Source organism: Solenopsis invicta, chromosome 11, assembly GCF_016802725.1.
Source record: "Solenopsis invicta isolate M01_SB chromosome 11, UNIL_Sinv_3.0, whole genome shotgun sequence".
Lineage (NCBI taxonomy): Eukaryota > Metazoa > Arthropoda > Insecta > Hymenoptera > Formicidae > Solenopsis > Solenopsis invicta.
The window spans coordinates 4,017,320-4,040,447 of NC_052674.1; the positions used below are offsets into that span (position 1 = coordinate 4,017,320).

The following is a 23,128-nucleotide window of genomic DNA, read 5'->3' on the forward strand; positions in this document are numbered from 1 at the left end:
GTAGAATGCAACGATGATACGCGGGTCGCGTGACCATCGACGGTCGCTATCGGGGCACCGGCGACGATGGCAACTGCCAACTACTTCAATTTCTCACTGTTAACGCCGCGAACGAATTGCGCACGTGCGAGCACAGAGAGCATTCGTGTACCAGGCTGGATATGGTAATTAGATTCTCGCGCGAGAACGTCATCGCTTTAGCCGGCTCGCTTTCTCTCTCTCTCTCTTTCTCGCTGCTCCGAGAGCGAATTTATAGTTAATCGCGGCTGTTAACTTATTTTACAAGCTAGACTGCTATGATTTAACTGTAAAATTCAAAGATAGAACAAGCGCGACACACGCGAGTGCGAATATAGTAGCGAGTAGCGAGAAATTTAAGGACGCGATACCGCGTGCCCGACAGGTTTACAACGCCCGGTGGGTTTCCTCTGCATACTCAAGCGAGGATGTAAATTGAAACTTTCTTAGCGATTTACGCCTTCGGGCTTGTAATGAAAATACGAGATATTCTAGGAGGAAGTCTATGGAACACGACGTCATTAGCATAGTGCGAAGCCTTGGTAGCAGTGGATTGACAGCGATTCTAGTGATACAGTCATGGAATTGAAGTTACGTTATCTTTCACATGAAAATAAAATAGGAATGTTCTTCTTTTGGTAATATTCGCAGATAAGTAATTTCTTAAAAATGCATTGATCTTCATTCAAACGTTTCAAATCTATAATTACAACTTCGTAGCGAACGAAATGGCTATCGTAATTAACCGAGCGATCGATCTGCATAATAAAGCAGTCGCCCACGTAGATATTTCAATGCATACAATAGCACTGTGTTCATATATATATATATAAAAAACCTTTTTATTTCGCATCGTATAACCACTTCATCCTTCCTCGTCCTTCACTGGTCCTCGATTTCGAAGGACAGATTACTCATACGCAAGGTACTAAAATTTAGCATCCTGTCTTTAGATGCTATTCATTGGCGTAGTGGACCGTTATTATCTTCAGATGAAGGGCGAGATGAGAGAGAAGGCGGTTAAGTAGTACTGGATGCGAAAGAGAGAAAGGGATGAATTACTTGTTTGACAGCCTTATAGAGATTCATAAGCCGATGGGAAGTGGGCACTGAGATCCGGTCAGGGGTACACGTTTCGTAACCGATGGCAAAAATGTGAAAGACGAAGGCGTGGTAATGGCCATAAGGAAGATAATAGAGAGCCGCGCGAATTTCTATTAGCTATGATTAAAACTGTTGATTCACGCAAAATTAATTTATGATAGAAATCAATCAAAAATGATTCTAGTAATTAGTTTTACGTTTGATTCAAACGTAAAATAATCTTTAGAATAATAAAATTTTCTTTTTAACAATTCAAACAACTGCTTTGCATTCGTGTAATGTTTGATTTTAGTTTCGTAGCTTAACTTTATTACTAATCCATATTATTAGAGTTTTATTATTATCGTACCAAAAACTCTGTGTATCTCAAACTCCAATAACGTCAGCCATGGAGAAACCAAACGGATAGTTGCACTAAACACGATTCCTAATGCGGGCACACACCGACTAGTCCCCGGCTGAAACTGTTGATATTTCTTTAGCGACTTATTTGAGAGACTCGACGGCTAACGAGAAAACAACGCGTGTTCCATTCACCAGGAGCACAGAAACGGCACTGTGCGTTGCAAATGCCTTACGATAGTGATCACGACACCACCACCACCACCATCGTCATTCGCGTTAACCACCACCACCACCACCACAACCACCACTACTGTCCTCGTCATCATCATCGGCGGCCAAGCCTGCGTCCTACGCAAGAAGTTGGCATGGCGATATGGAGTTTCGGAGCTGCGCCTCTCCTCGTCGCGGCTCCATATAAACGCATGCACGCACGGCGATCACATGCGTGCAGACACGCACGCCGCAGATCCCGCAGATCCCGCAGATCCCAAATCGCGCAGCTTCCATCCAAGAGATGCACGCACGAAGCCGTACCTTTGAGATTCACGTACGAGAAACGCGGGTGTATTCAGGACGTATGCTGACGTGTAAGATCTTACATTCGATTCGAGTACGTACTTTCTGAGAGATTTCTGAGACGCCTTTGTATAAGTGGGCCACAAGTACTTTCTCGTACTCGTTTGAACGACGGCTCTTTAAAGACGCGCGGTACTTTTATAATTAACAATAATAAATCAAAAGCGCCGTATATGAAATCGGATCGCTGCGCGCGTATAATGAGCGCACGACTGTTAAACGATGGTCCCCATTGACGGCTTTTATTTCGCACGGCGCGTATACATAATTACTCAGACGGAAAACAATCGGTAAGAAGCGTGGGCCTGATTTGATTCATGCATTCCACTCATACGCGCATCGGCCGCTCCGTTACGCATTAGTAACGTGCTATGGTGCACGTGTTTCCTCGTATTACGTTGGAGATCGCACATGTGCACGTGTGCCATTCCGTGGTATGAGTATCGTTGCGTTTTCTCGCGGAGACCCCTCTACTCGCATTCGAACGGCCTCCAGCCTCCAGCCGCCGGTCCTTCTACGGCAACTCTCGGCTCGCCGCGCCGCGCCGCGCAACAAGCCGCCCGGTTAACGCGCGTCGTCTTCGTCGTCTTTCTCGGCGTTGGTTGATCGCACACGTCGATCCCCGTGCGCGCACGCACTCACTCACGCACACCGCCGTTATTTGGCGTGCACGAGAAAACGGTTCCCGCACTCAGATCGAGACCAAATTGACGTGCGCCTGCGATTTGTACCGCGCCGCTACGATACCGAAATTAAAGGCCGCGCTCGCGAAAGGCGGGCCGCGATGCGAACCGTGGTCGTTCAAATGGTTCGCTCGGAAGATCATTAAGACGTGCACGCACATCAAATGTATTTGGTGAATCGTTCGCTTCGACAAGATTCCAGAACACATTTCTCGGATTTTAGTCTGAACCAGATCTCAAAGCATTTCACGTTAGCAGGGGAGCAAGGAACAAGTTGGAATTTCCCTTTTTATGTATTTGTGGCGAAAGAAATAACAGAAAAATTATCGCAAAATATTGTATTACATACCGAGAGAAAAAATATCTTACAACAAAACATTTTTAGGAGGTAAGGGATTCTCACAATTCGATGCTCGTTATCATCGTTTATTATTAAACTGATTTTTCATTTAATAACGTGATATTAATATTTCCTGTCCAACTTGGAGCAGTGTGCGGGACCGATAATTTATTCGGCCGTTTTGTGAACTTGAAAAGATATACATATAAAATCACACAAGAAATATATCAGCACTATAATCTAGCTGTGACTTGTAAAGCATTTCGTTTATATTGAAAAAAAATTTACCAAACACAAAATAATTCTTCATTCAATAGGCCGCGATAACTTATTTTTACTTACAGTCGAGTTAAAAATTTCTTAATTGAAATATTTATTTAAATAAAATGAAGAAATAATTTTTATACAAGTAATTTCTCTTGTTCGCTACAAATTTGCCAACTGGACCCAGTCTCCCCTATGATAATATATTGGCCAAAATAGCATTTTAGTCAAATAGCATTTTCTCCTTTTTCTTATCACTCTTTTCATTTTGTTTCCTCTCCACGTGACTTTTTCTCACGCCTTTAATTGCGCGCCGTGCGTCGTGTCTCGCCTCAACGTTACGATGCCGATAGTCGCGAAAATGAATGGCCGGTAATTAATAATTCATCGTCCGACGTTGCACGCCGAAACGTACGCACGTGTGCGCAAGTAAATACGACTCGTAAGTACCACCCTCTTGCTACCGTGCGGCACGCGAGTCCGTAATGCGCTTCTTCTTTCAAACGAACGCACGTACCGCGACGCCGCGCATTCACGAACGTCGTATGTGTACCAGGTGGCTCGTGACGAATGCTAATGCACTGACGCTTAGCGCGGAACGTCGACGTACGTCGACAATGAGGGAAAATTATGACGGAGGGCGCAATTATCGTTAAAGGGTAATTACGATCGCGTGGATTGCAAGTTGAATCGAAGTGATTGATCGCTTATATATTATGTTCACCGTAGTGCTCGGATACCTTCATCGGAATTTGCCATGGACTTACATCTAGCTTATGATGCGTTGCCTTTATCGTTGAAATAGTAGAGCTCGAGTGTAAGAGAAATATTATAATATATAAGAAATTTACAAGAAAGAATGATGGATACACTGAGAAAAAAATATTTTATATAATTTTAATAACATATTTATTGAATTAGTTTTATTTAATTTAAATAAATAATGTTTAAAGTATAAAACTGCAAATCTTAATTATAATGAACCAAAGCATTAAAATTAAAAAGTGATTTTTCGTTGAAAAATTAATTTGTATCAACCTCAGGTTTAATATATTATAGTTAATACTTGTTGAAAATCAGTAAATGAATTTTTCGAAGTATTGCATCCGGTATTTTTAATTTAAAAAATAACATTTTAGCAAATATTTGTTTAAATTCACGTTTTAAAAGTTACGAAAATAATAAACGAGTTATTTATTAGAGATAAAAACTTTTTTAAAACAATTTGTTACATATTTGAAAAAATGTATACTCGAATAAAATTAATGTATCCGACAAAAACAAAAAGAATTTTTTATTTGCAGTAATAGTGCGCTGTTTACGCCACAGGCAATATATGATGTACATTTCTCAGTTGAAGAAATGACGTACCACATTTCTTCAATCAAGAAAGCATAAAGTTTTACTTGCCATTTTAGAGGCAAAAATGGTCCATTTTAATCATTATCCTTTACAAGAAAGAAATATTACGACTTTAAGTTTCTTTCAAATATTGTTAATACAATACTAAAATTAATTTCAATATTATTACTAATTAAATTCATTTAGATTATTTCCATAAAAAAACTCTGTACCGTTTACGATATTAGCAAATTCCTCCATCCGTTACTAAACAAGGAGACACAAAACTATCAGGGAGCTAAGGTAGAAGAATCTGTTTAGAATCTATTTACATCCTAAGCGCCAATATGTCAGAGATTCATATCGGATGCGGAAACGTATTCATCACGTAAGACTCGCGTGGCATGAGTTCCCAATCGCACATGCATGCTTCAGGTTGGTATAAAGCGCCTATCTCGCAGCCGTGATGCATGATTCTGCCACTGATTGCTCATCACGACGAACGGGAGCGCGCGGATACGTTTACATCACGCGGATATGCAGCGTTAAACAAGAATAGGTTGGCCTCGCTACCCGGTAGCCTAATAATATTAGGCGCCGCGATCATAACGCGTAACGTGGTACGCAATCGCCTCCGATCCGTATAAGCACGCGTGGGATGTGTTTAGGAATAATTGGTTCACCTGGCAGCACCATTATTACGCGTCACTTGCTTATTTAGCCATTACAGGCCACACCATATACGGATACTGTTACGTTATCGCGGTGTATCACCTGCAACGCTGCACTGAGGCTTCGACAACCGGTAATTAATCGCGATCGTTTAGATCACTCGATACAGTAACTATGTTTGTTTCTAAGATACCGGCGTGTCAGCGCGTTTGTATTAATGACAAGAAATTTATTGATTTTGAAAGTGGTATGCGACGATGGAGCACGTAAGATTGAGATTGATGCGAAAATTATGAGACAGTCATAGAAGGTCGAAATAATCGAAGCTCGTTGACATTTCGCCTCGTATATTGACGCTCGATATTCTAAGCGTCTGAAATGGAGCATTAACACTTTCGCAAGACATAATTTTCTACATACGTAATTTTCCAAGGGGGAAAAAAATAGTTTAAGTTTAGCGTCTCTGGGATATATACTTTGCGCACATAATTTTCTAAAGAAAAAAAAATAATAATTTAAGTTTAGCGTCTCTGAGATATGCTTTGCGCATTACGTCAGCTTTTATTTACTTATTCTCAGACAAATAATTCACGCTTAGGCGTCTACGAGGGATCCGGATGTATGGCCGGTAAACCACTGGTAGATCGCAACCACCGATTTACTGCCTCGCGCTCGTCCGAGCGTAACGTAGCTATTTCTACTGTCGAGTAACGAAGATAGAGCGAAAAGTTGGTCGGCCACCGTCGGCAACCGGCGGTGTATTCCTAGGCAACCAATCTGGGACAAGGACGCGTGCACGATTTGTGCGTAAGATGACATGACGCATTATGCGTCCGTCTCGGTAACACGCGAATACGAGACGACGCCATTTACCTATGCATCTCTTTATCAGCGATCAGGAGATGCCAGGAATGATCAATTAAATCGATAGCAGCATCGTTGCCAGCAGAAAGCAACATATATAAATTCATAGCACGTGGTTCTGAACGTGTTTTGAATGTCATATTCAATTTATATCACTCTATGATATTAAGCTTCCCGTGACATATCAATCATTATCATTCTGTATAACTTAGTTAAGACTAATCATTTTGTTTTTCATACATTTCATAAAATTTGAATTCTTCAAATCTCGATCTTTACATTAGATCGTAAAAATTGTAACTTTTTTTTCCAAAAATCGTGACGTAGATGCGTGTAGCTTAAATGCCTGGATTAACTAAATATGATTGTCTCATTTTATATAACACAAGCAATAACGGAATTTCGGTATTGACATTTAAGCCGAAGCAAAAAAACGATTTCTCTTCGTACAATAGGCATCGAAATGGCAAAATAAAAGTGCCGGAGGCGGCCCTGCACGGAGGAAGCTGCACAGGATTGGAGTAAACAATGGTGACGTAACAGCGAGAAGACGTACGACCGAACGACAAGACAATGGGCTCTTGTCTCTGTTTTCTGTCCTCACTGCTCCACCTCCATCTCTTTCTCTCGCTCTTGCTAAGCGGAGATTTTCTCTTCTTGTTTTACCGCACAATTTCTTCGACAGCGGCCAAACAAAAGATCCGAGGTCGAAGCACAAACGGGATTTTTCGAGGATCGACAAAACTCTTGTTTTATTCCTCCAGGAACACACAAACGCAAAAAGAAGTTACAATCTAATACGGCTATCGAGGCGCTAAAAGCTCCTCTGTTGCGTGTCAAGTGGTTAACGCGTGCGAAAACCAGGCGTCTGTTTAGTAGTGCGCGTTACTACTTAACATTTTTCTCATATTTCGATAGCTTATTTCTCTAGTAAATTTTTTTTTCAATTTCGCCATCAAATATTTTTATTAATTCAGGATTTCTTCATAAGTATTTTTGTTTAATTATAATAGTATAAAAAAGTAATATAAATCGAAAAGTTAACTCAATTTTTGTATAATACGAGTTGCTTTCAATGAATAAATTTTCATTAATTAGATGGAAAAGCTGTACTGAGAGAGAAAAGTAAAGAAACAGTAATGAGATATTGGTATTAATATTTCTCTTTTTTCTTTGGACGGAGAAATTATATTCTGTACAAACGGAAATCACCTATATCTACGGCAGCTGCCAACTATAGGGTGTTTTCTCAGATCAAGCTCGATCTACACTTTCCAGGAACCAACTTTCTCGTGGCATGGTCCGAAGGCGATTCTCGGAGCGAGAGCCGCCCAGTCAAGCCGGTTCGCCAATTTTGGATCAAAAGACTCTATCCTGCGTGAAGTGTCACCTTAACGGTAGACCGTAAAATTAAGGTCAATCTCCAATCGCGAGTATCGCGAAACGTTGAAACGGGTACTTGTCGCGAAACGTTACAATATCGCGATAGAAAGCGGCAAGAAGAAATATCTCTAGACTACTACGGTTTTAGTAATATCTGAATACATATCACTTATCTAAAGATTCAAAGTCATAATTTAATAGATTTAGAAAGTGCTACATAAAATTATAAAGATACTCGCCGTCTTATTTGCTAAAATAATTTCAAGATTCAAATGAATAAATTTACTCTCAACAACGTAAATCGCTATGTTAGTAAAGAGAACATAAAATCAGCTTACGAAACGCTCGTCACTTTTGCCACTTTGCTCACGATTCTGTAGTTGTCGCAACCGCGCGATTGCGTAATTAATTGCGTAATAATCAATAAAATTTCATGTTTACCGGATGTAAATGGTAGGAACACCGAATTGTGCAAATAGAGAGCACTATTGATCATCGGAGAATCAAGAATCGAACTGAGACTCTCTGGCACGGTTACGTAGAGAGGCGCGCGCGAAAACTGTTAAACTCTATCCCCATCCATGGCGTCTCGACGCCAAGAATAAACCCGCGGACTCCCCACCACCATGAAAATCTCTTATATTGTGCCGCTTTCCATCCCTTTCCATTCGTTGCAGCTTCCACGACTTTTGTTACATCCTGATCCAACGAGCGATGGATCTGATGCAATGGGGCCTGCTTACTTAATTAAGTGCATCTATTCTATTTATATTGTGATCCACTCTGTCTAATTTTTGATTACACTATCTATATTTACGTAATGTATAAAATATCCATTTATTAAATTAAAGAAACCATTTCCACTTCCAGCGCAAATATAATTTTCTTTTCTTGACTGCATCGGCACTTTTTTTTTTAACTAAATGTTTAAATTTAAACATACCCATTTCTAATTTTATTTTTCCGATATACTTTGCTTAAACAAGTCAACCCGAGAGATCGCGCACACAGACTATCGATTCGTACGAAATTACCCGGAAACATGGAAGATTCATTACATTTCCGTCTCGCTTCGCGTGTCACCCGTTCAAAGGAGTTGAAGAACTTTTTCATACTGGTTCACATTACTCAACGGATCGTTAAAGCAGATCGTGCAAGCACGATGTCACGGGAAAACTTATGTTCTGTCGCGTGGGTGCAACGTGTGGGCATCATGACGTTTCCGTCAGGTACCTCGTTTCGATCGAGAGTTCGTTACACTCGTCGATTTGCCGACAGGAAAAGAATCCTCGTTGTCTCGTGACGTGGAAATACGTCGTCCGTTAAACCCTTCGCTTTCACCCGGCAGCAAGGAAAATCGCAAATCGTGAACTCGCATTAAATCATTAGACAAAAAGTAGCGGCGCAAATCGATGGCTCGAACGCCAATTGATGCGGGCGCGCCCGCCGGCGACAAATTGTTTCGATACTTAACGGCACGAGTGAGACTGGGACAATTTAAGTGTGATTTAGAATGTCTGAACTCAATACGGGGGACAATTAAGGGGGACGGCTTGGGAAATCTCGTGTTGCCTGTCGAGGTGGTTCAGACGTCGCGAATAGCGCTCTCTTTACAGTTTGCGTGATTGTTCGGCGACACGGTAATAAAATCTTTATTTTGAAAGATTTATAGCACGGTCAGTACCTTGCAACAGTACATTGTGCCTCTATATTCAATAGAGGGATCTTACACGATTAATAATAATGTTACCAGCGAATACTGACAATATTATCGATCGTGCGTTAATATTGATGGATTGAGATAGAATATTGACAGTGATCCGGATTTCTTAATTCTCGGGCGTCGGTATCTCTACTATACAGAGACACTGATGCTCGAGAATCAAGAAATCCGGATCACTGTCAATATTCTATCAATCAATATTATAATCACGATTAATAATACATTGTCAATACTCAGAGTATTATAGACCGGATAAGGTTTAATAGTATGTAATGTTAATACAAAATAATGTTTATTAAAAAGTTTCAAGTTTTATTCAAAAAAGTTTTCAAGCCAAAAAAATTAATTGGAAAAAATTTTATGAAATGTTGAAAATATATTCTATGAAATGTTCCAAACTGGCGTTGGTTAGAATTGTGTCGCGTTAATGGCAAAAAAAAAAACAAAATGGTATTCCACAGCCCTCTCCTTTACTATATTATATACATACATGATCTATATTATTGATCGTGTAAGATCGATACAAGACATTAGTTTTAATTTTTAGTATATACCCAAATATATTCATCAATATCCAAAAAATCCGACGGTAAGAAACTGCGCAGAGTTATGCGGAAGAATTTCAATAATCGATCGCGTTCTGACAACGACAGGCTAGACGATCTCTTTCGCTCGCGGAGATGCCTGGTCACCGAGAGGTGGAATTGATTTCAGTTCGGTCACACCCTTTAGTCGGCAACCTAGGGGGGAGGGAGGGGGTGGATATCCGGCAGATGGGTCGTCGACGGTATTGCGGTTAAACTACCGGTATTCAATCGGCGCAACCTATCCATTGATCTATTCGTCTCTCTTCGACCGCAGGGTCACGCCGCTCACTGGCACCCTCCATTTTTCTTTCCGGTCTCGTCCGCCGTCACTCTTCGTCCCGTAACAAACGGCGTCGATTTAGCATTGCGCGCAATTTAGGTCACAGCTTTATTGGAACCCACCGGCCGATCGCTAACGAAACGAATTGACTCCGAGAGCGTCGTCCTGAGTTGCCGGCGCGTGCTTTTGGAGGAATCATGGCGATGATGCAATCGTCTCGATTACAGCAGTATACCGAGCAGAACAAATCGCTACATTAGATTCTATTATCCTTCGCTAAGCGTAGATAACATCGCGTAACAAATCCGAATCTTTTATTTAATAATGAGACCTAATTAATTGGAATAGTACATTTCATGGCATTATTAATCTAATCTTTAGAAAAATTTAAAGAGAAAGAAATGTGTTTATTGTAATCTTGCCTAGAATCAAATTTACGTAATTAAAATTAAGGGAACCAACATAAATTTTCTCGTAATCTTGCCCAGAATCAAATTTACGTAATTAAAATTAAGGGAACTAACATAAAAAGCTGTTTTTTTTTTAGATTTTAACGAGCATGTTTCATCTTCGTAAGATTGTAATAATTACTCGTACTTTATATAATTTCCATGGTTCTCGATCGAAATCTAGAAAATACATTTTACATCGCGGGTATTCGTCACGACAACCACTTTACTCGTCTCATCAAAAAGTCAGGCTGGCGCACCAGAGAAAAGTGAAGATGTAAATAGTCAGCGACAGGGTAGAAACGCTATACTCGGAAGCGGCTAACGCGATGGACCTTGCCCATCCATCGGGCCGACCTTTGATCTATTTCCAGCCGTGGAAATCGCCCCCGTCGCGATAAACCGCCATTTTCCCTCCACTTGGCAGAACATATTTCCGGCGGCGTTAGTCAGCCGTTCTAAATGCACTATACTGACTGCTGCTCTTTCGTCTAGCTCGCCCCCTCCCTCCCTCGCTGGGAACACTAGCCAAGTTGTATTTCTGACCAGCTCTCGCTGTCAGATCGAGGTTAATTGGGTGCCATTACGACGAAAATTAGTGCGTATCAGTCGGCAACGATGAGCTCTCCCGATGTGGACCGCGAATCATAGATTTCGTGATATCAATAAATTAATCGGCAATCTCGTATTGTCAAATTTATGACACACGAGAGACAAACTAGTGTTTCCACAGAATCACGTAAAATCATGTTGAACAAGAAATATTTAACGAAAATTTCTTCCTATTGCAATATTATGTCGTGTACCTAAGTATCTACCATATTTTATGTGAGCGATTTACAAGCGAAACATGATAATCGACGTTAACATAAACGTCAGCGATGTTAGTTTATATTCCTGAATCTCATTTATCACATTATATCATCTTTTGCCAAATTTTATTGGCACAGTAACAGAATCCGAGAAATCAGATTTTATATGAAATTTTATATCTCATTCAATTCACTTGCAATTTTGGCACATAGAAATCAATTACTTGTTATAAAATAATTAATTTTAATTAACTTATTCAAATAATTAAGACAAGCGCTATTAGATATTTAATTATAATAAATCTTTAAAAAGAATTAAAAATTGTGTTGTGTGTGCTCTAAGAGACAAGTTATAATTTTTCTCATCACGCTGTTTTTCTCATCACGTTCGAAAAATTATTCTAAGAATCTAAAGAAATTTGTACTCACCATCGTCGCTGATCTCGAGATTCGTATAGCTGTCCCAATGCAGGATGGGATCGTGATGTGCCGATGCATGCGGCACGGCGGGTGTCGGCGCCGGGACTGGACCGTCCTGACGTTTAGCGTCGGTAGCGAAGTAGAGTGTCACCACGCTGTCGGGTGGGCACCGAGGATCGTCGCAGGCGACGTCGAGCTCCGATCGCGGGAAGGACACGACGTTCTCCGTAATTACGCACGTGTGAAACTAAGAGAACAATGGCAAATGTGAGAATACGCGCGACGTAATTACTGTTTGACACGAACCATTACTTAAAGTTACGATCTTACTTAAAGTCACACAACATATTACAGCTAGCATTCTCAGTAGATTCTCCGCAGAATCTACAATTGATTTATCCTTGCTAAAGATTGAAAGGAAACTCGAAGAACGAAATTTTATTGATGCGAAAAAGACAGCAGAGAGATTAATTATAAGCAATTGCGGGTATGCAAATTCAAATACTACTGGTCGGTGTTCGTATAAAGCATACGTATTATAACATCAATCAATTTAAAAGAGTGCTACTTTTTTTTGCATAAATCTTATCATTCTAATAAACTAAAACTTAATGCAATATATTGCGATCGATATTTTTTTTTCATAGAATTCTCATGTGTCAGTTTTCCTGCCTGTAAGAGGAAAAATTATATCTAGTTATTAATTGATCGTTACGTTGTTCAAAGGATGTGGTTTGCCCATCGGGCATAAAACTGAACGCGCAAATGTTGATTGCTTTTTTTCCCCGAACATGTAGCTCTACTTCATCGTCCTTGTAACTATTTACGAATAGCTTTGCATAAACTATCATTTACGCTTCCGATTTCACATCGTGTTACTTGTGGGCTATAATCATGCATTCATCATAAATGCATCATGCATGATGTATTTGTACGCGACAAATATAAACATAAATGGATATTGGATCAGTATTCGATTGCTACTTCAATTTGATATTCCAGTTTTAATTTGTTATATAATTTTATGTAAATATGCAAAGTCAGACATTGCATGATTATATCACGATAAAACCAAATAATAAACATTTTGTAATGTCAGTAATTTTTAATGGTATAAAAATATATTACTATAGCATACAGATTTATTGTGTTACATTGCTTTCTCTTACCTGGAGAGAAAACATGACTTCTCGAGTTTGCTTCGAGTATACCCTATGGTAGCACTTGACCAAGATGTCACCTCTCAGTCGTAGTCCGCCGAGATTAACTGTAAATTCACGTGCGTTCGTCACCGAGTACAGATCCGAAGTGTAAACCGGTGTAAGTCCTTCGTATACTTTAAGAAAGGCTCGACAGCCCGTCGGCTCAAATAGCGGCACTCCGAGGACTGTCAGATGGGTCAGGTACAATGGTGACTGGCTGATCCTCAGAGAGCCTGACAGCAGTCCGCTGAAGTACTCGATGTACCTAGAAAATCCAAGAAAACTTTATTATATTTGACATCTAAAACTAAGTATGCTATTGCATTTTCAATCTCGAATCTAATTCTGGACTCTCGTTCTGATGGTTTAAAGGATTAAAGGATTAAACATGAATATCACAAATAATGAACGATAAATCGATGAGGATTAAGCGTGAGAGATGATCTTCCTGGTACGATCAACATTGCAAAGCGAAAAAATAAAGGGGCAAATTTCTCTCAAGCCGCAAATGCGCGCATGCATGAGAAACATGATGAATGGGATTGATGGTTCGACCAATGAAAGCCTTGGCCCGTGACACGAAGAGGTGTGCATGTTGGACGAGCATGCAGATAGGAATACGTGCCACTAACGTTCGACATCATTCGTCGTAAGAGATCTCTCAGAGGCAGGCTAGTAATGGTTTCATACGCTCGCGAGAGTGCAGCTACGCTAACGACATGCTAATGCTCGCGGCTCGCGGAATTAATGGAAGAACTCCGGTAGGCAGAACCGGAGGAGCGTGAGGATCACGAAGAAGAAGCGATATGACAAGCAAGAAGAAGAAGAAGTAGTAGTAGAAGAAGAAGAAGCAGAAGAAAAAGAAGAAGCGGCAAGGAAGTCGCCTCGCACGCGGGCACACCTCGGTCGCGGCTCATTACGATCATTATGAATGCGTACGGCGACGCGGATGACAAGGACGACGATAAGGACGATGATGACGGTAATGATACGGCGGTCGTGGTTGCGACGGGGTCGATGGCGCGTAATACGCGCGATAAACTGCCGGATGGGTTGCGTTTGTTTCGTTAAAAGGAACCGGTTGATCGAATCGTGAGCATAAATCACGAGAGGAACGGAAACGCGCGTGTAAAAGTGAGACAGAAAAAAAGAACGATGATTAGATAATCAAAATCAAAAGACTTAATACAATTAATTAATTACGTAATTATATCCAATTAATAATTTTTAATTGAGTAGTCAATTCTGAAAATAATTATTCGCCACAAAAAGATCCAATAAATGATTTAAATATTCACAAAAAAAAACAATTTTGCTGAAATGCAGATCTGAAAATAATTATGTTGCATCATTAAAAAATTTATATTGAACGTTTAAGATGATTGCTAAAATGTCAAAACTTTTTGCAACAGCATCATGATGCTTGAACGTTTTATATAATTATTTTGATAGTACAACATAAAAATCACTTTCTGATATGTATTTATTATAGCTAAATTTTTAGACACTATAGTAAAATTATTCTTTCCGTGTGTTTCAGCATTATTAGTTATATAAGCATTATAAGTATTATAAGAACAAATATTTTTACTTGACTAGACAAATAATTATATAAAGTACGTAATTTGAATAATTCGATGTCATTATTTGTAATCATTTCTATTTTATTAGATAATTGATTCTGGAAAAAATTATTGATTACTTATAAATGATAATTTAACATCATTACGTATCCAAATAATTATTCAAATTACGACGATATATATTTTTTTAAATCATACGTATGACAAATAAGATCATCTTCGTGGGCATATCGATGTATTTTAATTTATTATGCGAGCGAGAAAAAGCTTTTTTCCTCAATCAAATTGCATTTAAGTCGGAAAATATTACGATGGCTATAAGTGAGAACGAGATTAAAAGAGACAGCCGCATGCAAGTTCGACCGCGTTTCATTACGGTCGTTATGAATGCATACGACGACACGGCGATGAAGTAAACGATAAGGCTGCCGATGATGATGATGATGATGGGAGCTCGCTATCTTTAGATCAATGGCTCTCGTAGTACGCGCGATAGAACAGGCTGACAGAAACATCTCTTCAACAACAAGAACGTTAAGTGCGCAACGTGGCCGATCATTTTATTTCGTTACTGCCATCTTGCCTCGCGATCTTCCCTCGTCAGTAAATGTTGTAATCATGGTGTGAACGAAGCGATTATGGAGTTGCAATTTTAAAAGAGTCGTCGACGCTATTCCGAAGTTCTAGGAATCCCGAACGAATTTCCGGAATCCATTATGGAGGAATGATCGGATAGGCATCAACATGATTAATGGAGGCGGTGGAAGACGAAGGATGGCAGAAAACGAGCAAGGATGATTGAAGATGATGACGACTAGATAATGAGGACTCGACATTTCAGGTCGATGGTGCGTAGAATGGATAACAAATAGGAATGGTTATTCAAAGTGTCCTTCTTATATGGTAGCCATAGTAATAAACGCAGGCTAGTTATAAGCTTCTTCTTCCTGTGTGTGAAATAAATTTGAAGAAATTACATGGCTTCCGCGATAAACGTCAAGTGCGTCATTGATATGTAGAGATGACTGGCTCCTTATGTAATTTTAGTTAAACACACGTCTCTCATTCGTTTTATTTAATTCAGGATTAATAAAGTGGCTTTCAAAAGAGAAAAAGATTATATCGTTGCAAAGGTGGATATCATAGTCTCATTTCCTAAATTTTATATAAATCGCGAAATATTATTAAAAAAACATTTTTCAATAATCACGTTTTAAAGTTAGACAGTAAAATAAGAGAAACAAAGTTACGATTCGTAAAATGTCAAATACAGTCAGTCAATATGAAATATCGCAAAATAGATTTACGAAGTAAGATTTTCCGGTATGATCAATTACCTGTCATTAAAAGTGTCAAGAGATGACAATTAAAATAAATTGCGAGATTATATTCAACACGCAGCGGTTAAGACAGGAATTGAGAAAGAAATGAACTTGTGAGCTTTTTGCGACGCATGCATACGCTCGTAAATAATTTTATGATGCTGTCTGAATTATTTGCGAGTATAGATACGATAGAATGACTTAACGTCGTATATACATCAACACGTAGTATACGTGCGACTTTCTCTCCCTTTTTCTCTCTCGTTACCTTCGATGTGATGGAACCTGCAGCGATCCGATCTTGTCGTCGAGGAACCTTCTCATGGCGAACCTGTCCAACGCTTGATCGCGTCCCCCGCAGATGCTGCTGTAGTTCATATAAGCGGACACTGCCACACCCAGCCGCTCCTTGCCGCCCCTGAAGAGAACGATAACGTTAACGTTAGTATCGCGAACGCGCAATGTCCATAAGAGGTGGGATACGAAAAGATTTCGCCGCGGGCCGATCGCGGTTAATCTAATGACGTTATTATTCACGATGAATGGAAATGATGAATGGAAATGACTAACGGGAAGTTATGGGCGCGGACTTTCGAGGGGGCGGTGAATGTACGCGGCAAAATTATGGCTTTTGCGGCCGATCACTTGAACATTGGCCGCTCTACAAAAACCAGGTCACGAATGCGTATAAATGCGTACACGGAGATGCTTGCGCTCGATAACTTGTATCTTTCGAAAATAATTTCTTTTCGCCTTGAAGGATTCGTTTGGGACTATTTTTCTTCATGGTACAGGTATGTATATTGAGTGTTATTAAAGTCGCTCGTAATTAAAATTTAAATTGTAAATTTAGTTATCTTTTTTTCTACGTTTATTACAAGGAATTAAAAAATAAATTTGACAACTTTGAAAATCGCAATCTCACCTGGCATGCAGAACAACGACGCGATTGGAAGCGCCGTTTAACCAGGAGTCCAGCTCCTTGCAGAGAGCACACAGTCTCTCCAAACTTGGCGCTAATCCCTGCGGCCATCCTGCTTCCCTCGTATTCGGCTCGCCGGGTCGACCGGGCGATGACAAATTAAAGATCTGAAAACCAAGGATATCCAAAAACTTCAAAAAAATTATAAAAATAAACCAACAGAAATATTATGAAGCATAACTTCACAATTTCGCGGTCCACTTTTTGAAATTAAAAAACATTGTTATATCTCCATAAAAATGATCAACTTTACATAATTTTTATTATAATATTTATAATCATAAAATTACCAACGTTGGCTAATGTTACTAAATCCATAACGCATTCCTCTTGTTATTTCGAAAAGTTATGAGAGTTATTTGAATAGTCACCATGTAATTGTCAGCATGTTTCCCGCGCAGAAGGGTAGTAGCATGTTCGAGGACACCCTGCGCGTCCTCTCGATACCAAAGGGCGATGATCCTCTCCGTGACGTAACAGAGTTCCATCACTTCCGTCACGCGACCTCCGCCCTTTCCCGGTCCCGTGATCGTTGAATCTGCGCCGACACCCGGCGTTCTTGCAGGTGTTGACACCAGCGCTGATGTCTGCACCTGTAATTCAATGATTTATTTAAATATGGCAAACGAAAGATTTATAGAACTTTACTAAATATTATATATAATACGACGGCAAAAATATTCGAAAAATAATTGTTTATAGTAATTATAAATACGAAAATAATCCGTACAATAAATATTTTGTTGTTACAAGTAATTAAAAAATTGCATCAGATGTTATCGTAGAAAGCATCAAAAATTGTTTCTCAAAAATTACACTTGTAAATTTCTTTTGCACTGCAATCAGTTGAACATATATGTGTAAATTGAGATTTATTTTTGGACCAAAATTCGTCACTCGTAACGAAATTTCCTAAATTCGTTTCAAAGAGGATCCATTTGCGAGCGATTTCATTTCACTGAATCCTAGCTGGAAACCGTAAAATTTATCTCTGCCACAAAACTTAGTTTTCTCGTAAAACAGTATTATATCGGACAATCAAATTTTCTCTGTGGAGGTAGACTGTTTCTTCGCCTATAAATCTATTTTTATTTTTATTTTCCCTCTAAATAGCCTTGATAGACATTCAATTTGAATGAATAAATTATTATATGTAATAAAAAGTTTTTTAAACTAACAAAACGTGTCTTTAATATTTAATAATATAAAACACATAAAGTGTAAAAAAATTATAAAAAAAAATTTTTAAATAAATTTAAAAAGAAATTATAAAAGTTTGTAATATTTATCGATTTATTATGTCATAGTGTTCGATAAACAATGTTTGTTTAATATCCATAATTAAAAAATATCGATTTTTAAATATTCTTTAGACGCAGAATTTAAATACTAATTGTTCAATCTACGTCGCATCGATCAAATGCACTTCCACTGTACTCATCACTATCTCAACATTAGTCGCACGAATAATTGATAACTTGGCGAGGATTTACGGTAAAATCCACCATCGCGACGTTGTAGCCACCTTGGAGTACTTCGGCGCGTAGACGATCCTAACGACGATATTCTCCGGCATTCTGGCAATGTCCTTACGGAGGACACGCTATCGCGAAAGATCGACATGTAATCCCTGTGTCTTAACGGGAACGGTGCGTTTATCCCGCCGCGAGAGACGAGGATGCGGAGATACGATCGGGGCGATACGCCGTGTTCCTCGCAGCTGAACGACACACTGCCGGGTATTGTGTTTCGCCTGGTTCTACTGAAGATACGCAAGAATATCCAGTGGCCAGTCCGCGGTTTTGTCAGATAATCGCACCGCCTTCTGTCATGTATGTCTGACGTATGCTGGTGCTCGCATGCTCCAGGGCCGGCTCGTCATCGTCACTCCGCGACGTTTATTTGCGTATCGTGATCGCAGTTGTGCGTCATAAAATAGATTTCCGATACGGCTGCGATTAAATAACTGCGCAGTTCAATTAACCGTTGAAAATGATCTCCCGATTTGCGAGAATCGATCAATTTGCGTGATATCGCTTTTAATTTCAAGAATTTCGCAGAAACAAAAAACTCTGCGATACATTTAGAATATTTTATTTTTTTACGATACGCATTTTTCAAAGAGCTATTCCGCGATAAATCACAAATGTCATTTTGTTAGTTCTATATAATACGCTAATTTATAAAAACATTTGTAAGGGAAATTTTTCGTGACAAGTCTCTTTTTCTAACACCTCGATTTGTTCAGTTTCTTCATCTCCCATAAATTATTCAACAGAGAAAAGTCAGGTATTTTTTGTAAGAAACTTTTCAATTTTACTTGAACGCGAACGCTTTTTGCCCCAAACGCATCGAAGCGGCCCTGAACGCGGATGGGAGAACTCGCTCGCGCGTGGACGCGTGATGTAACGAATTCGCGCAGGTAGCGTGACTTCGATTCCCACCAAATAGTCACGCTATTCGCACTGGCAGTCGAGCCGTGGTCGGTGCTAGATCACCTTAATACAATGCAAGAGGGAGTCCGGGACGTCTACGCGCGTCGCGGAAGGTTGCGCGGATGATTTGTCGCGGGGAACGTGCGAAAATTACACGGAGCAGTTGGCGCGCAAACGAGCCGGATGTAAGTTGCGTTTTTGCACGGTTGCTGCGGTTTCTTCCAGGCCGGACAGCATCCGTGGCGAGTGCACCTCGTCGGTTAGCCGAGAGTCATTTATAGGGCTTCAACGGTCGGGTACACCGGTCGCACCGTTGAGATACTCCGTTATTGATGGCGCTTGTTAAAATTATTCGCATGATTTATATCGGATTTATATAGTCGTACGTTGTTCGTGTTTATATCTGCCTTTAAGCACTCGTCTGTCTCTCGTGTGTATATCGTCGAGGAATTTTATCAGATTAATAAATAATTCTCTGCTCGACAGACGGAGTAATGTATTCGGTACATTTTGACAAGTTGGCCTTTCCGTACTAATGCGCGCGTAATTTCGACTGCATTCAACAATCCTCCGGCTGGCCCTCAAAAGCGACTAAAGCCTTTGTTTTCCGGACTATAGTATTATAACTAATTACGACGGTAGAACCGAAATCCCATGTACCGTGGCGTGCATGCATACGTCATTCTGTGTACTTGCATATGCAATTACGTAATCCTATCTAATCCCATAATCTGAGTCTGTGAATAATTCCGCGTGTAATAACTAAAATAAGAGACGTGATAAAAAGACATCGAGTTTCTGTACGCGCGTCACGTTTTTCGGATAACGTGTGCAAGTAAATTTATATCCGAAACAAACACAGAGTGGAAAGACGAAAGGAGCAGGAGTACACTGAAGAACGAGTACACTGCGGCTCGCGTCGGAGTTTCACAAATATAAAGGGCCGCTAACAATGAACGGGCGTCGTGGAAAAGAAAGCAGAACGAGCCGGGCGAGAGAACAAGAGCGCGAGGCGGCTACCTCTAAAAATACTTGGTTTTATGGGATCATAACGCGCCACGCAAGTTCGTTTCTCGCGGGGCGTGCAGTCAGGCCTACCCACCCGCTCATAAATCCCTTTGGCCGTTAGACTCACGTGTGAAATTGCTATTACGTCGCGGTCCTACCGCAGCTGTCGCTACGCGGAAATCACCCGTGTGTGTATGTGTGTACGTACCCCTAAGTCCACCGTGTTTCACACCCAATCGTCGAATCGAGCAAGACCGACTGTCCCGACTAACTGAAAGTCGCGAAACGAGGATATTGCCCGTCGCCTGTCAGGCATCGGTGAAAACAAGTCGTAACGTCATTGGCTTCAAATTAAAGTTTCATAATGGATAAATTATTAAAATTGAGAAACTCGACAATAAAATAGAGTTTGGTAGAAGTAGAGTGGAGTAGAATGGATCTCTTTCTCCCCCTCTCTCAATTTTATCCACGCATTTAATTTCTTTTCTTCTTCTTCTTTCACTCTATATATTTTTTTTTACATTTCGTTCTTTATTTTGTACTTATTGTTTGTTTTTATAGTCTGTTCTAATTTTTATTTAACCTTTTGTTATTTAATTTTCTGTTCTCTAATCGGTGTTATTTAATCACTACAATTTTCTCTTTTCTTTTCGATTATTGTATAACCTTAGAGGACCTGCCCTAGGGCAATAATAAATGCTCCTTCAACTAACCTCTCTCTCTCTCTCTCTCTCTCTCTCTCTCTCTCTCTCTCTCTGAAAGTATGTTTTTAAAAATTATAAAGCTTTACTAAATATATCAAAATAATAAATTACATTTAAAAAAAATAATAAAAGTAAAATATTGAAAAATTTTTGATTTTTAATTTTTCGCTTTTTTTATCGAAGATCTCTAAATTTAAAGATTTAGTAAAAAAATGTAGAAAATTGTTAGTAAAAAACTGAAAGATATGAACTCAACAATAAGATTTTATGGGGCGGTATAAAGTTCTATTGGGGCTATATATCGCCATCGACATTAATTCTATGCGATTATGGAAGCAAGAAGCTCGATGCACGCAACGAGCTTCACCACTAATGTCAATTACCGTTAATCCACCTAATTGCTCACTGTTAATTTCTAATTGAAAGTATAACGTTTAAATGAATGGGGTTAATTTTCATCGATTATGTGTTAAAAGCTGATAATGATAATATGATTGGATTATCCTCTCTATTCTTGTTATTTTATTGTCAAATTAATAAGCCGATTCCTACTCCGATCACTCCATGACGATCAATGAATTGCAATTGACGAGAAAATCAATCAAAGAGAAAATCAATTTAGCAAAATAATTTTTTGAAAATGTGGTGATTTGAATCTTACGTTGATAAATTTTAAACAGCATTTTCTACTTTTTAAAAGCTTACTAATATGCTATTTTTATGCACCAACTTTTTACAGGACTGATAAAAATACAATGCAATATTTAAACAAAAATAACCGATAAAATAATCCTCAATGTCGCGAGAAATAAGAACGAATGCGATAACAGCTGCGCAACAGTTTTTACCGTACGCTAATTGCTATTCCGCATAATTATCGTCGCAACGTGCCTCACCTTCGCTATTCTTTGTGCGGCCCATAGTTGCGAAGTAATCGTGAACGTCAGCTTCCGGAACGAATCCATGCGATTAATTAATATTAAGAAACATATAATATTAAACTTGTTGATTATTTTTCAACGCCATTAAATATAAACGTCAAATGTTTTTATTGCATTAAAAATGTAACTAATAATAAGCAAATAATATTTTAAAAAAATACATAATTATATAGAAGAGATTCAGTACACACAGATTGCATTAATAAAAGTATATCTTAATTAATACCTTATCGCAGAAACCAAATAACCTTTTATTTTAATATACATTTTATAACATATAATCATACACAAGGTTTTACTGCAAAAGCCCGTAACTTTCTACATATTACGCGCGAAAATAGCAGAAACCGATTGCAGTCGTCGCTCTTTCTGCATATATTTCCGCAGTAATAGCGGTGGTCCGTTCACGAATAAATGCGCGGTTTCGCGAATATATTATCCATCCGACGTCAACACGCACGGGTTATCGCGGCGGTACATCGTAGCCGATACCGACCAGCCGTATAATGCGCCGCCTTATTGCCATTTTAGCGTATAATTTTCAACGGCATCGTCATTTACGCGCGGGAAATACCGCCCGACAGCGGGACGTCGGTATTTCAGAGACACTCTCGTTATTTCTTTTGTCCCAAATTCTGAATTAATCGAAAGACACGGGCTGGAGATTAAATGCGAAATTATGTCGCTATTACTTTCCTGATTTTCAAAGAATTTCCCCTAATGGCAGATAAATGTCACGTGAAATGATTTACAGAATCGATTTGCGGATAGTAAATAAACCTGGGAAATATCGGCCGGTGAAGGAGAGTAATTAGCGCACTGATTACTGGTCGGACATTAGTATTCCCTCACTGCTGCGCGGTAATAGAAAGTTATTCCGCTGACGTTGTAAGTGGCGGTTTGTGTAACGTGTGTCTCATTTTGATCCGCGCAATTATGGCTATCATGGATTTTAGCCGAGCCGCGATTTAATGCGATTTTCCCAGATTAAATTGCCTGCGCAATTAAGTTTCGCATCGCTTATTTTTTTTGTAGAATTCCACATTCCGGTTATGTGAGAGCCGAAAGCGCGGTCGAACAGGGGGAACCT

The 23,128-nt window shown here is 39.4% G+C and overlaps 1 protein-coding gene across 13 annotated transcripts in view; it reads right to left on the reverse strand.

The window, feature by feature from the left end:
* LOC105194673 (tensin-1) overlaps nucleotides 1–23,128 on the reverse strand; it is a 203,578-nt gene that overhangs the window by 24,093 nt on the left and 156,357 nt on the right. For 12 of the 13 annotated variants that reach the window (XM_011159715.3, XM_026130838.2, XM_026130837.2 and 9 more), the window contains 5 exons: nucleotides 17,322–17,543; nucleotides 16,894–17,057; nucleotides 16,237–16,386; nucleotides 13,031–13,328; nucleotides 11,871–12,108 (listed from right to left, as the gene is read on the reverse strand). In XM_011159715.3, the coding sequence (XP_011158017.1) occupies nucleotides 11,871–12,108; nucleotides 13,031–13,328; nucleotides 16,237–16,386; nucleotides 16,894–17,057; nucleotides 17,322–17,543 (1,072 nt within the window). Of the gene's footprint in view, nucleotides 1–11,870; nucleotides 12,109–13,030; nucleotides 13,329–16,236; nucleotides 16,387–16,893; nucleotides 17,058–17,321; nucleotides 17,544–18,475; nucleotides 18,980–23,128 lie in introns of those variants that run through there. The other variant, XM_011159719.3, reaches the window with a different exon arrangement.